Raw genomic sequence first — 14,274 nt, 5'->3', positions numbered from 1 at the left:
CTGCATCGGGCTCTGGGCTGACAGCTCAGAGCCTGGAGCCTGCTTCCAATTCTGTGTCTCCCTCTCTCTCTGCCCCTCCCCTGTTCATGCTCTGTCTCTCTCTGTCTCAAAAATAAATAAACGTTTAAAAAAAAAAAAAAAAAAGAAACTTTAATAGAGTGAGAAGAAAGGGAAGAAACAATTCCCATTTTTTCCTGGCTCAGAGTGTCTAGTGTTAAAGTCAAATTTTAATCTCGTAGATAATGAAAAAAATTACTGCGTCAGATTTTCCCTCCTATCTTAAGATGTTGTAAAAACTATAGTGACTTAATTTGTTTTTATTAATCTTTTTTTTTTTTTTTTTTAGTACAAGGGGTGGGAGTGGTTTTTTGCACGTGTTTTAAGTAAGCCTGAACAAATTTATCTTTGTTCTTTTGCCTGTATTCTTTTGACTCTTGTTTGTAGGAGTTTGGATGGGAAAAAACCCAAAAGATGAGGGTTAGCTATGTTTCTTGCACAAGTTTGTATATTTGCATTTTTAAAATATTTAGGAGCTGCATTATCTAATGTACTCTTTCTATTTATCTAAAAAAGAAAACACAATACTACAATATACAGATGTGTTTTTTCTTTATTCCTTTACGGTTGTTAATGTACACAGTAGATGTAGGAAATTTAAGATTTGAGCCCAGCAAAATAATTACCAGGGAGGAAACGATGGGTTTGCTTGAGAAAAGGAACAAACACGATTCATAGGCTTTACCACCTCTCTAAGATTTGTGAACTCTGGGAATGATTAGGAAGTGATTGGCTGGCATGACAAAATTGAGAGGCAAAACACCTTAACTTTGAAACACAGTTTCCAGTGTCTGAGTGTGTGAATTAACAGCTGACCAAGTGTGTTATGAATAGGGAAACAAATGAAACCTGAGGGAAATTTTTGGAAGTTTAATGATTCCTACTCTGTAATCACCTGTTTGCCTTGAGTTACTTACATGCTTTATCTCCAACATCTGTTGCTCAGATTTAGGACCTATGAGCAACGTGACCTCAAATGTAAAGTGAGTTGACCTAAAAGCAAAAATTTTTTCAAATGCCATCAAGAAGTGAGCTTTGTTACACAACAATAATTAGACTAATGAAAACCAATAAACTTTTTCTTAATTTTCTTTAGGGCTGAAGCTGATGTGTGATTATGCTCTTTATTTTTTAATTTATAGCTGTTCCTTAGTAGCCACCAATGCTGTCTTTTTTCAGTTTACACAGACCCACAGATCTGCTCCATGAGGCCTGGGAGGCAGCATGACCTTGAGGAAAAGCCTGAGGCCTTGAGTTGGAAGGCTTTGGTCTTGAATCCCAGCCCTGTCCCTGGGCCTTAATTTCCTTAAGTATGAAATGAGGGATTAGATAACCCTAAATGATCTTAAAAGATATCCCTAAATCTTCTAATGCCTTCTGCCTTTGAAGTTTTCTGTACCTCCTCCTTTTCTGGAGGCCTGATTTCTGAGGTATTTGTTATTTATAATACCTGCCTAGGAGGCATTTGTGGCTGCCAGTTGTGACTCCAGAGAGAGCTTGTTCCTGCCTGCCTGTTCCTTGGGCTTGGAGAAGGACCCCCCAAGTCACTCTGTACTACATTAGGAACATAAGGCAAGTCGTATGCATTTACAAATTTAATTTTCTTTAAAAATGCAGGCGAAACACTCACAGCCAACCAAAAATCTCATAGTGACATATACGTCGTCTTATTTTTGAATGTCACAAAAGAAAAAAGTTAGAAGCTCCAAATTAATGATTAGGAAACCAAGATTTTCCAGACATGATCTGGGGAACACTGGCTCTAAAAAATTAATAGATGTTATTTGAACAGAGAGTTTGTGACTTGTCAAGGCTTTTCATATGCTAATGTGTATGTTGAATTTTTAAAGGCTTTGGGTAGTGGAGTGTTTCTTAAATGTGTTTGCTTTTCGAAGGCCCCCTCCTCCCTTTATAGAACACTTAATTGGGCCTAGTGTTCCGAAGAACACAATATGGGAGATTTCGAAACCAACCGTTAGGTCTGCAAAAATAATTGAATGCCAGACCTGGCACTTAAGCCAAAGGAGAAGAAACTCAATTGTGTTTGCCTCAAAAGAGAAAAATGCAGAATATATACCTCAGTTACTCTAAGCAAAATTGTTCTTTGTATTTTCTATTTGGAATTATATCTTTTATGCTTAGAATCAAATCTTAGAATTATACTTAACCATTCAGTAGTTTGTGGGACTTTGAAAGATTTTTTTAAAAAGCAACATTTCTTTATGAAGCTTTTTACTGTCTCACAATAAGCTTTGAAAAATATTCGATGAATAAATGCTTTGTTGGATCTTAGGTTATTGATATTTATTCGTATATAAGTATTTAAGATCAGAGAGAAATCCTAATTTTTGAGAAAAATATCTTCACAATATTTATTTCTTTTAAGTTTATCCATTTTGAGAGAGAGAGAGATAGAGAGAACGAGTGCAGGAGGGGCATAGAGAGAAGGGGACACAGAATCCGAAGCAGGCTCTGTGCTGACAGCACAGAGCCTGATGCGGGGCTCAAACTCAGGAACCGTGAGATCGTGACCTGAGCCTATGTCAGACGTTTAACTGACTGAGCCACCCAGGCGCCCCCACAATATTTATTTTAAATCTAAACTCTAAAGCAGAACTACTGATCTCTCTAAACTTTACTCATTGGTGATTTAAAAAATATCTTCCTATAGATTTGCTATTATATTCTCATAGATTTCTGGTAGAAAATAAGGTTTATGATTCTCATTTGATCCTCCCTCGTGATTAGTTGACTTAGCTTTCATTTCAATTCTCAATAGTTTTGTCATTATAACAACTGAGTTTAGTAGCCAAAAAATAGCTGCCAAGAGCTTTCATTCCATTAAATTCCCTACTTTGGTGTAGTAGGTTTTCTCGTGTAAGTTTCTGGACAGAATAGAACATCCTGTCTCATGATGCTTAGAAAGTTTTTCCCTGTTTTGAATCAAATTTGGTAGTAATGAGAATTCCAGCACTATACGCTTGTTTTATAGGTTCCCCCTTTCCACTGACTTTCCTGCTTTCCCCTATTCCCCCCCCACCCCCTCCCACAGCCAGAGAGTAGATGACGGCTGTTTAAATTTAAAAAAGTACGTCTGGAGTGAGACTGTGTTACTTTATGTGTATTTTGTAAACTTTTTTTCCTTATGTAAATTATGTTTTAGCAAAATTAAAATGTAGCTCTTTGTTTTTAGTCCGTCTTTTCCTTAACTGCTCTTTTAGAGTTATTAGTTTCCCTACCAGTGACAAAATAAAATAGCCAATATTCTGAAAATGAGAACATTTTCCATGGCTATACCATATTAGGCATGAGCAGTTCATTTGAATGAGGTGCTAATAATTTAAATCTTTCTAAAATTAGTCTTCATTTACCTTCAGGGCTTAGTCTCAACGTACTCGAGTTGATAGTACTTCTGCTTGGACACAAGCGACCTTGTGCCACTTCATCATTCTTCCTAACAGTTTGTTTCTAAGAAAGGTGGAACAGTTACAGTAGCGAGAACTTGATTTTGACATCAGTAAATGCTACATGTTTGAAAAGTCATTGCTGCAGCTGAAAATGATAGTGTTTCGCTCCCTTTTTAATGCTGATGTTGGGTGTGGTCCCTTAAAGTAGTTATGAATAATGCTCATTGGTATTTTGCCACAGTTCAGTAGGTTCTGTGTACAGAGCGGCCGGTTCTGCTTAACTTGAAGAAATGCTTAAATTTAAAATAGGTTATTAGTGGGATTGTAGTTGTTAAAGAGCATTTTACCTTAAATGTTAACCGCCTCAATTCAAATGGATTTTATAGTAGAGAAAGAAGGGGAGTTAGCCAATATTTTTAAAGACTTCCTCATTGATACATCTCACAACAAAACCCTTTTTAAAAAGCATTTTTTAAAGAACCTAAAGCATATGGCCAAATGATATTAAAATAAGTATATTGCTTTGTTGGATATATTACTGTTGTATGTATAGAATACTTTGATGTCTAGGGCAAGTTACTGAACCTCTCTTCAGTCTTCACGTCTACAGAAGGATTGTGTCTTAACTCGGGGTTAGAGTAAGATTACATGAATTAATGCTTGTACATCACTTAGGAGAGCCTGAGTGTTTAATGGCCGTTAGCCATTACTATCTAACTACACACACCCACACACATTTTAAATCACCTGCTTGTTTTGTCAGAGTTGAATGGTATATTTGAACCCTTATTTGGGGATGTCATATTTTATGTAGAAAAGACTATTGCTGTTTCATATGCAATAGCTATTTGAGAGAACGGATAAATCTATGAGTTACCTCGAGTCCTTTTGCAGTTACTACATTTACTTTAAACGTAAAATTTCAGAATAAAATTGGGTATTTTCTAAACTGAGATAGTGGGATTAAAAGGAAGTTTTAAAGATCATGGAGACAGTTAAATAGCGTTTTGTTCCTTGGCCAAGGGTCCTGTCTCACTCAGTAGCGGGTTGAATCTGTGTACCAGCTGTTTATCGTTGGTAAGATAATTGTGTAGTGCCCACTTGCCTAAGTGCCAGGGGCCAGCACAATACTCATTACACCTTTTTGCTCCTCATTTATCTTATAAAGAAAGTGGCCAAAGAGAAAACCACAAAAGCCAATTTGCTAAACTTTTGCAAGTGATCGGTACATGTAGAAGATACATCATTTTTTTCCAAGCAGTGTTTCGTTCTGAAGGCAGCGCACATGTATGTAAATACTTAACTTTCATGGTCTGGGTTTATTTCTAATAAAAACAGAAGAAATGCCTTTTTTTGCAAGGACTTAAAAATGTTGATGGGCGTACTTCAGCCGTCTACTCTTGTAGGTGTTTCTTCTGTGGGTTTCCTCATTGTCATTTCCACCCTCGTCGTTCACGTTCTTGTTCTGATTACCGTTTGCGTGGACAGCTGAGGTAACCCGACTGCTCTTACCTTTGGTCTTTTCCCTTTTCTACCCTAGCCTATGGGGACTGTTCTCACAACAGTCTTCTTAAAAGGGCAAATCTGATGGTCATTCTTCTGTTCAAAAACTTCTGTGCAATTGAAGGTCCTTCTGAATGACCACCCTAGGACACACACATTTTCAAACCTATATCCCTCTGCTTTCAGTTTGAGACTTTGGACAACTGAATTGTGACAGTTTTCTCAACTCTTCAGTTTTAAAAACCTTCCCAAGTCACTAAGGTTTGATTTCTAACACAGATTCTTGCACTATTTCTTCAGAACATACGTAATGGCTTACTTTGCTGTGCGTATAAGAGTTAAGTGTTTTTTCTTAGTATTACAGTGATTTTGTAGTATCTCCTCCCACATAATAGAATTTGAGCTTAGGAAAAGCAAGGACTGTACCCTATCATTTACATCTGTCTTATAGCTCATCTAAAACAGACCTGGATGCAAAATTAGCCACCGCATATTACAGCTATTGATTTTGCTTGGTATTATCTATATATTTAATTAGACAAGTCAAGATTGGACTTAAGTCAAAATTAAATGATCCCATTTTGCTAATTTTCAGGTATTTCTAGTTTTAAATCTTTTCAGGACTTTCAGGCTTAATAGAGGAGAAGGAAGGAAAAGCTGGGGAGGGAAGAAGTTGGAATTCTTTTCGTTGCCGTTTAAATAAATCTTAAAGCTTTCAACAAAGCCAATTGGATTTTAAATTGGTCAGAGTACAATTAGGTGTGGAGAGAATATACATTCCCCTTCTCTCTCTTGTCCTAGCCCTTTGCCTCTTGTTTCTCTTCTCTAAAATCTGCAAGACACCAAAAAGAAATAGAATTTAACTTTTAAAAAATTATAGATCGTTTACAAACAAAAATTAACTCCATGATTTTGACAACAGTTACAGTGTATTTGGTATTTATACCTTTTTCTTTCTCCTACAGAAAACCATAGGCAAAATTGCAACATGCTTGGAATTACGAAGTGCAGCTTTACAGGTAAACAGCATTTTTTTTTCTTTCTAATGTAAGAGAAAATTATTCTGAACTGTTCTAATAAACATAGGGGTTAATGCTAAAAGCGGTATTGTGTCAGAAGAGATGTATAGCAATAAGAATTCATGGGTTAAAGTCCTATTCAAAGATTTAGTTCATATTTAATAAGTTATAGAGAAAAGATATAACTTCCACCTTTTGCAGTTTTTACCCTGAATGTTCCAAAATATAAAACCCAATAAAAACCCGTTTGGGACTTTTCATTTTCTACTTTGAAAGCAAGAAATGGATTCATTTATTTTGGCTACTTTTTGAATATTTAGTTCTTGCCACTTAAAAAACATAGGGTGTAGTGAAACTTTTGTAATAAAAAGGTGTAATATGTGTGTTTTAAATTCAGTCCACACAGTCTCAAGAAGAATTTAAACTGGAGGACCTGAAGAAGCTAGAACCAAGTAAGTTTTGCTTTATTTTTTTGGTGGTACTCCTTTAGAAAGATATTTAATCTCTTAGAGATACAAAGATTATTTAGCATAAGGGCATCTGGGTGGCTCAGTCAGTTGAGCATCTGACTCTCGATTTTGGCTCAGGTTGTGATCCCAGGGTCGTGGGATGGAGCTGCACATTCGGTGTGAAGTCTGCTTAAGATATTCTCTCTCTCTCTCTCTCTCAAAAATAAAAATAAAAAATAAGGATTATTTGGCATAGATGCTTATTCATTTCTGTTAGTGTCTAGTCATGTGTGACTTTTTTGTGCTTTTATACGTCCTAAAATGTTATAGAAATGCTTAAATTTAAAGTAAGTTATTAGTGGGATCGTAGTTGTTAAACATTTTACCTTAAATGTTAACTGCCTCAATTCAAATGGATTTTATAGTAGAGAAAGAAAAGGAGAGAACTAATTTTTTAAAGATTTACTCATTGATACATCCCACTTAGTTACTACAAAGTCCTTTTTAAAAAACATTTTTAAAAGAACCTAAAGCATATGGCCAAATGGTATTAAAATAAGTATATTGGTTTGTTGGATATATGACTGTTGTATGTATAGAATATATTGATGTCTAGGGCAAGTTACTTAACCTCTCTTCAGTTTTCACATCTATAAAATGATTGTATCTAACTCGGGGTTATATTGAGGACTACCCCTAAATATTATAGGAATTATTATTCTGTTCACCATTATAGAATATGAAAAATTATTTGATTCGAGGTTGTACCTCATCCATATGTTTTAGCCTTTGTTTTGTTTTAACCACTTCAATAAGACTATACCTACTTTGGTAAGCATTGACAGTAGAGTTTCCTGGAGAGGAAAAAGTTACAGCCATTGCGGCCCATTTATACTACCTGTCTTTGAAGACTACACTGAAATCAGTCCAGCTGTTTGCTGTGCTTTATGAAGTATTTCCTTGTTCCCATTTTCCTTTCCCTTCTTGAAAGCTTTTTTGAAGTAAACAGTTGCTTCAAATGTTTTGGTGGTTGGGATGTGCCAAATAAGGTTTTCTTATTGGTTCAAATGGAAGTTCACTTGGAGCAAATGTCTGTAATGTAGGCAAAGACACAATTATTGAGAATCACCACAGTCCACCTTAGAACATTTCCATCGCCCCAGAAAGAAACCCCATCCCCGTTAGCACACATCTGCTTCCCCCGCTCCTCAATTCCTGGTCCTAGGCAACCATTAATCTACTTTTTGTTTTTGTGAATTTGTGTGTTCTGGACATTTTGCATAAATGCAATCATACCATATATGGTTATATATTAGATTATTTTAAGAAAAGCACATCGATAGCTTTTTAAAAAGATGACAGTCGGGGTGCCTGGGTGGCTCAGTCGGCTGAGTGTCCGACTTGAGCTCAGGTCATGATCTCATGGTTCATGGGTTTTAGCCCTGCATCGACCTCTCTGCTGACTGTGTGGAGCCTGCTTCAGATTCTCTGTCTCCCACTCTCTCCCTCTCTGTCCCTCCTCTGTGTGTGTTCTCTCTCTCTCTCTCTCTCTCTCTCTCTCTCTCTCTCTCAAAATAAACATATAAAAAATTACAACTGCAGTTATGATGTCTGTGTTATGTAATGGTTCTAAAGAAGATTATAATGTTCAGTTTTTTTCATGACAAAAATTATTAGGATTTTGACTTTCTATTTAGTCACTGTTTTTCATTGGTTTTTGTTTGTTTTTCAATTTGTTTCCAAATAAAATTTTAGAATCTTACAGATTTCTCCTATTGCCTTATAGGATCTTTTGTTGGTATTAATAGTTACCGTTTTTTTAGAGTATCAGCTATGGACCAAACACTCAAATAACTCCACTCAGCTGTGTTTTGCTGACACTTGCCCATGACTTCACAGTTTGTACATGTCAGAACTGGGTTTTGACCAGGTTTCTAAGTGACCCCAGAGCCTGTGTTGCTTCCACCATATTGTGTTGTTAATATCTGTAATGGTGCGGTATTGACATCAACCCTAAAGATTATGGTTTTCCAGTTCAAGCGACCCATGTGTTAGTAGAAGATTGGACTAAACCCTGCATTAATCCTCTGTTTCTTGCTTTTGTGTCTGTTTGTTTGCTTGTTTTTATTTTTTTAAGATTAGGGGTGGGGATGGGAAGCAAAGATAGTACTATTGGGATTTATTTTGCTATACTTTGAATTTATATAGTGCATTTGGACCTTCTTGGTACTTAATTATCTTTTTGGGTGATTTTAATTTGCTGTTGTGTCTTCAAGGAATGTAAATGTATATGTTATATCTCAGGATATGCTCTGTAATTTTGCATTTATCAAAGCGAGGCACTGGTTATGAGTTAGTTACTTGATCAGAATGAAACATTTTCTACAAATTGGTATTTGAGTATATTTCAGATTGAGTCAGGCTAGCTTCTGCATCTTCTAAGGCCAGAAGGAAAGAAAAATTAATACATAGAACTCAGTTTATTCTGCTAATGTATTTTTGCTTTAAAGTTTTAAAAGAGATCTCTTGATAGTGTAGTCTGAAATTCGTACTACAACTAAGATCTTGAAAGTACTATTTGTTTCATTTTCTTTTGTTAGTCCTTGGTAATATACTACTTCTTACTGAAACCTATCCCCCTGCCCCTGTCACCTGTAAAGTCCTTCCATTGATTGATCCTTCGAGGCCCCAGATTAATCCCACCTTTCTCTGAAAGATTTTTCTCCCTAATTAAGCTCTACCTCCTGTCCTTTTTTTTTTTTTTTTTTTTTTTAAATAAGTTTATATATCTATTTTGAGAGAGACACAGTGTGAGCGGGGAAGGGGCAGAGACAAAGAGTATCCCACATAGGCTCCGCGCTGTCAGCACAGAGCCCGACGTGGGGCTTGAACCCACAAAACCATGAGATCGTGACCTGAGCTGAAACGGAAAGTCAGACACTTCACCAGCTGAGCCACCCAGGCATCCCTACCTTCTGTCTTTCATAGGAGCATTTTTTATATCTGTTATCGTAGTCCACCCTGTATGATTCTTAATTCATTTCTCCCCTCAAGGAGATTGTGAATAACCTGTGTATTTTCCCCACAGAGTCCACTGTAGCGCTCTGCATATCATACGGACTTGGCACATTTTTAAGTGGAATAGGGTTGAATGTCTTCAGGGAATCTTACCCTGTAATTTAAAACATAACTTTTCGGATGGGAAGGTAGTGCTTATTCATTTTGTCCCTCAGAAAAATGAAGCGAGGGGCACCTGGGTGGCTCAGTCGGTTAAGCGGCCGACTTCGGCTCAGGTCATGATCTCACGGTCCGTGAGTTCAAGCCCCGCGTCGGGCTCTGTGCTGATGGCTCAGAGCCTGGAGCCTGTTTCAGATTCTGTGTCTCCCTCTCTCTGACCCTCCCCCGTTCATGCTCTGTCTCTCTCTGTCTCAAAAATAAATAAACGTTAAAAAAAAAATTTTTTTTTTAATTAAAAGAAAAGAAAAAAAGAAAAATGAAGCGAATTAGGCACAAGCAGAACACGTTTTGGTAACTGTGTGTCATCTTCAGAGTGTGACCTTGTGGCGGGTGGCAGGCCAGGCTGTGTGACAGTGGGCTAGGGGTGCCGGATGCTTATCAGCACGGGTGCACCGTCAGCTGCCAGCCTTGATGGACTCTGTGACTCTGTGCTCACAAGAACACCTTCCAGGAAGTTACAAACTGCTTCTCTTCTCCAAATATCCTAAAATATCAGCACTGGTATTGGTGGAAGAAAAGTCCTGTGTAAAGTCTAAAGACATCAGAATCTGTTATTCCATAGTTGGTGAAAATAGAAACCTGTCCTACAATTACAGAAAATGAGAAAAGATTGGTTATTTTCCTTCTGAAATTACTCATACAAATTAAATATCTAATTGAACATTTCGTTTTCAAAGCAGTGGTATACCTAAGAGAAGAAATACTGTTCAGTGCTTGTATTATAGTACAGACACGAGATACTCTTAATAACTGATACCATTTTTGACTTCTTTATTGATTTTTTTACATATGTGGTAAGGATTCTTTTTCCCCTTTGTATAATTAAAGTATCATTTCAGTGCTTTCATTTCCTTTATTTTATTTATTTTTTTATTTTTTTGGAGAGAGCGAGTGCACGTGCGTGCGAGCAGGGGAAGAGGAGAGGAAGAGAGAGAATCTTAAGTAGGCTCCCCACCCAACCACGGAACCTGATGCATGGCTCAGTCCCACAACCATGAGATCATGACCTGAGCCGAAATCAAGAGTCAGACACTTAACCGACTGAGCCACCCAGGCAGCCCTCAGAGCTTTCATTTCTTTTTTTTTTTTTTTTTTTTTTTTAAACGTTTATTTATTTTTGAGACAGAGAGAGACAGAGCATGAACGGGGGAGGGCCAGAGAGAGAGGGAGACACAGAATCCGAAACAGGCTCCAGGCTCCGAGCTGTCAGCACAGAGCCCGACGCGGGGCTCGAACCCACGGACCGTGAGATCATGACCTGAGTCGAAGTCAGATGCTTAACCGACTGAGCCACCCAGGCGCCCCCAGAGCTTTCATTTCTGATATGAATGATACATGGTCTGTTTTTGGTCACCCACTTCCCTATTCTTAGTATTTAGCACAATACTGTGATACTGGAGTTAAACTAATAGTTTATTCACAATGAGCAATCATGCACAAGTTTAGAAAGGATGTTTTTATAATTTTAAAAATCATGCTTTTCAGGGCGCCTGGGTGGCGCAGTCGGTTAAGCGTCCGACTTCAGCCAGGTCACGATCTCGCGGTCCGTGAGTTCGAGCCCCGCGTCAGGCTCTGGGCTGATGGCTCGGAGCCTGGAGCCTGTTTCCGATTCTGTGTCTCCCTCTCTCTCTGCCCCTCCCCCGTTCATGCTCTGTCTCTCTCTGTCCCAAAAATAAATAAAAAACGTTGAAAAAAAAAATTAAAAAAAAAAAATCATGCTTTTCAGTGAGACCCAAAATATTAAATACCGTGGAGAGAATAATATAATTATTATTATATATATATATGTAAAATTATATATTCTGTATATATAGAATAATTATAGCTGTATAATAATGTGGGGTTATACTTCTATGGGACTTAAAATTTCCCATACAATTTCATATGTACTAATTCTCTCAACAGTCTGTGACCGAAGTAGTGTTCCCATTTTAGAATTGGGGAAACTGAGATTCAGAGTAGTTCCGTGAATGACACAGTGACAGTTGACATAATTACAGGGCTAAGATCAGATTCAGATCTTGTGCCTCTTCCCTCTGGCCTACCAAACTCCAGTTATGTAGCCTGTTTTCTTCCTTGAACAAGCCGAGCGAGGGCCTGCCTCAGAGCCTTTGTGATTGCTCTAGCATGTTGGGTTTTTTTTTTAAGATTTTATTTTTAAGTAATCTCTCTACCCCTGGTGGGGATCAAACTCACAATCCCGATATCAACAGTTGCACGCTGCCCCCACTGAGCCAGCCAGGCGCCCCTCTAGCCTGTTTCTTAATACTTAGAAAGCCCTTGCCCCGGGGCTACTTATGGACAGTTCCTCTTTCCAGGTTACGGTTCACATGTCTTCCAACAAGTTAGTTTTGAGAGGCCTGCCCTGTCCACCTGAGCTAAAGTCCACCCTGTACTCCGCTTACACACTCGTCCTGACTGTCCTTTCTAACGCTAATCACAGTCTAACACTGTCTTGTTAATTTGTCGGTTTATTTACTGTCTGCTTCTCCCGACTAGAGTCTCAGATCCATAGATGAGAGCAAGAACCCTCTGTCTTGATCACTGCCATTCCTTTAGCACCTAAAACAGTGACCGGAACATTGTGGGCACTTGGTGCACATTTGTTGAGAAGAAAAAGAGAGGAAAGATGAGGGTAAGAGCTAGGGGGAGAGAGGGAATAAGAACGAATGAGAAGGTAGACACAAGCACAGGCCTCTCTCTCACTGAAGGACTCGCTAAGAGTGCACAGAGAAGTCCAGTAAGCACCCCGACTGCTGTTGGAGTAAGTCGGATGATCACAGTCTGTGCCCTGGGGTCTCCTACTTTGGGACGATATTTATGCCATGGCTATTGTATCCTCAGACTACAGCACTCCAGAACAAGGCTGAATAACTTGAGTACGAAATCATAGGAACGTTTTGGATTGCTCAGTTATCACCATGACTTCACCTTCATACAATTGCAGGTAGTTACTGAAAACCCATAGCACCAGCTACGAAGCACTGAATTACACACTTAACAGTGCTTCTGTAAGGTACCCGTAGTTCTAGTGCCTTCCCAAATGCAGGCAGAATCATAGAATCTCTTTACGTTTACCTGCCAGAATGTAATCATCGGCCACGTTAGAATACAGAGGTGGTGGGCGCCATGTTACCGAGAGACTTCTTGAGGATAAATCCTTCTTTGTGTGTGTGTCTGTGTATGTAAGTACGTATATGTCTGCAATAAACTATTGTAAATGACGTGTGGAAATTATAACCAGTTTTATCCAGTTTTGCCAGTTTTATGGAGTTGAGGGGAAATCTAATCAGGGCAGAGACCAGAATGAGCTCGTGTACCTCTAATTGGTTATCTTTAATACCGGTCTTTTAAATGAAGAACTGCAGGGAGGGAGGTCTTCTCTTTCTCGGCTGCCCCGTATCTCACTGGGACCTTATACAAAGAACTGTTTTGGAGTTTATTTTCCATGAGGGCTCTGAGACTCTGGAACTTAACTCTCCTTGGAGATCTGACAAAGTACTGGTACCTGCCGTGTATTACATATTTTCATTTTGCTGAGACCTTCAACGGACAAGTATATTGTGGTTCTGAATGATTCTACGATTGGGAATTTTTTTTAAGTATTAACATGCATAGTAAAACTGATTAAAAATCCGCCATTTCCAATAAAACTTTTTGTTTTGATCCATGGAAGAATTTATGTATCCTCCTCTCTGTTTTTATTCTAGTCCTAAAGAATATTCTTACCTATAATAAAGAATTTCCATTTGACGTTCAGCCTGTCCCCTTAAGGTAAAATAAATAAGCACCACTATTTGTCTTTTCATTTCATTGTCTTATACTTATTTTTCAGATATTTCTAAATTTTTATATCAACATTACCATCTTTAATATCAATACAGCAATATATTTGTCAGCATTTTTGCATCAATGTCTTAACTGTGAAATGAGTGGCTGTGATTCCTCTCTAGTGTATTTGTTTAGGTAGCTCACTATTTTATCTGCTCTTCTACATGTAGAAGAATTTTAGCACCTGGTGAAGAAGAGAATCTGGAATTTGAAGATGAAGAAGAAGAGGGCGGTGCTGGAGCGGGGTCCCCAGACTCCTTTCCTGCTCGAGTGCCCGGTGAGTATCCCTCATTTCAAACTGGACATAACTGAATCCAGTGTGAGGGTGTTGAGAACTTATTTGGGTACTTGGTACTGGGAAGTAGAGCTCATGCCAGAGCATGCCAGAGCTCATGCCAATCTTAAAAATGAATTTTCACCGCCATGTTGTTGACTGTAGCCATTTTGTAAGTATAGTCTGGAAGTATCTCACTACCTATAACCTGACCACCCTGAGGTCCAGGGATTCACTAGGAGGACTCACGGGACTTAACATATAGTGTCTTCACAGCTATGATTTACTGCAATGAGCAAAGAGCAGAACAAAGTCAGCAAAGGGAAAAGGTGAAGTCTGGAGGAAACCAGGTGCAGGCCTCTGAGAGTCCTCTCCCAGTGAGTCACGTACCTTGTGCTCCATGTGAAATCTTGTCTCTGAGGGAAGCAGTTAGAGATTCCGTGCCCACAGCTGTAATGGGGGTTGATCACAAAGACACCCTCTGCTTAGCTCTGGCC

The 14,274-nt window shown here is 38.4% G+C and overlaps 1 protein-coding gene across 1 annotated transcript in view; it reads left to right on the top strand.

Annotated features, from left to right (window-relative positions):
• Positions 1-14,274, top strand: part of AIDA (axin interactor, dorsalization associated) — a 39,341-nt gene that overhangs the window by 8,752 nt on the left and 16,315 nt on the right. Inside the window, exons 3-6 of the mRNA XM_058700538.1 lie at positions 5,933-5,986; positions 6,384-6,438; positions 13,383-13,446; positions 13,674-13,780. Coding sequence (XP_058556521.1) covers positions 5,933-5,986; positions 6,384-6,438; positions 13,383-13,446; positions 13,674-13,780 — 280 coding nt within the window. The remainder of the gene's footprint in view (positions 1-5,932; positions 5,987-6,383; positions 6,439-13,382; positions 13,447-13,673; positions 13,781-14,274) is intronic.

This window comes from Neofelis nebulosa, chromosome 15 (assembly GCF_028018385.1).
Source record: "Neofelis nebulosa isolate mNeoNeb1 chromosome 15, mNeoNeb1.pri, whole genome shotgun sequence".
Taxonomy (NCBI): domain Eukaryota; kingdom Metazoa; phylum Chordata; class Mammalia; order Carnivora; family Felidae; genus Neofelis; species Neofelis nebulosa.
Note: the sequence above shows the minus strand (reverse complement) of the source record. Positions and strands in the feature narration are given on the sequence as shown.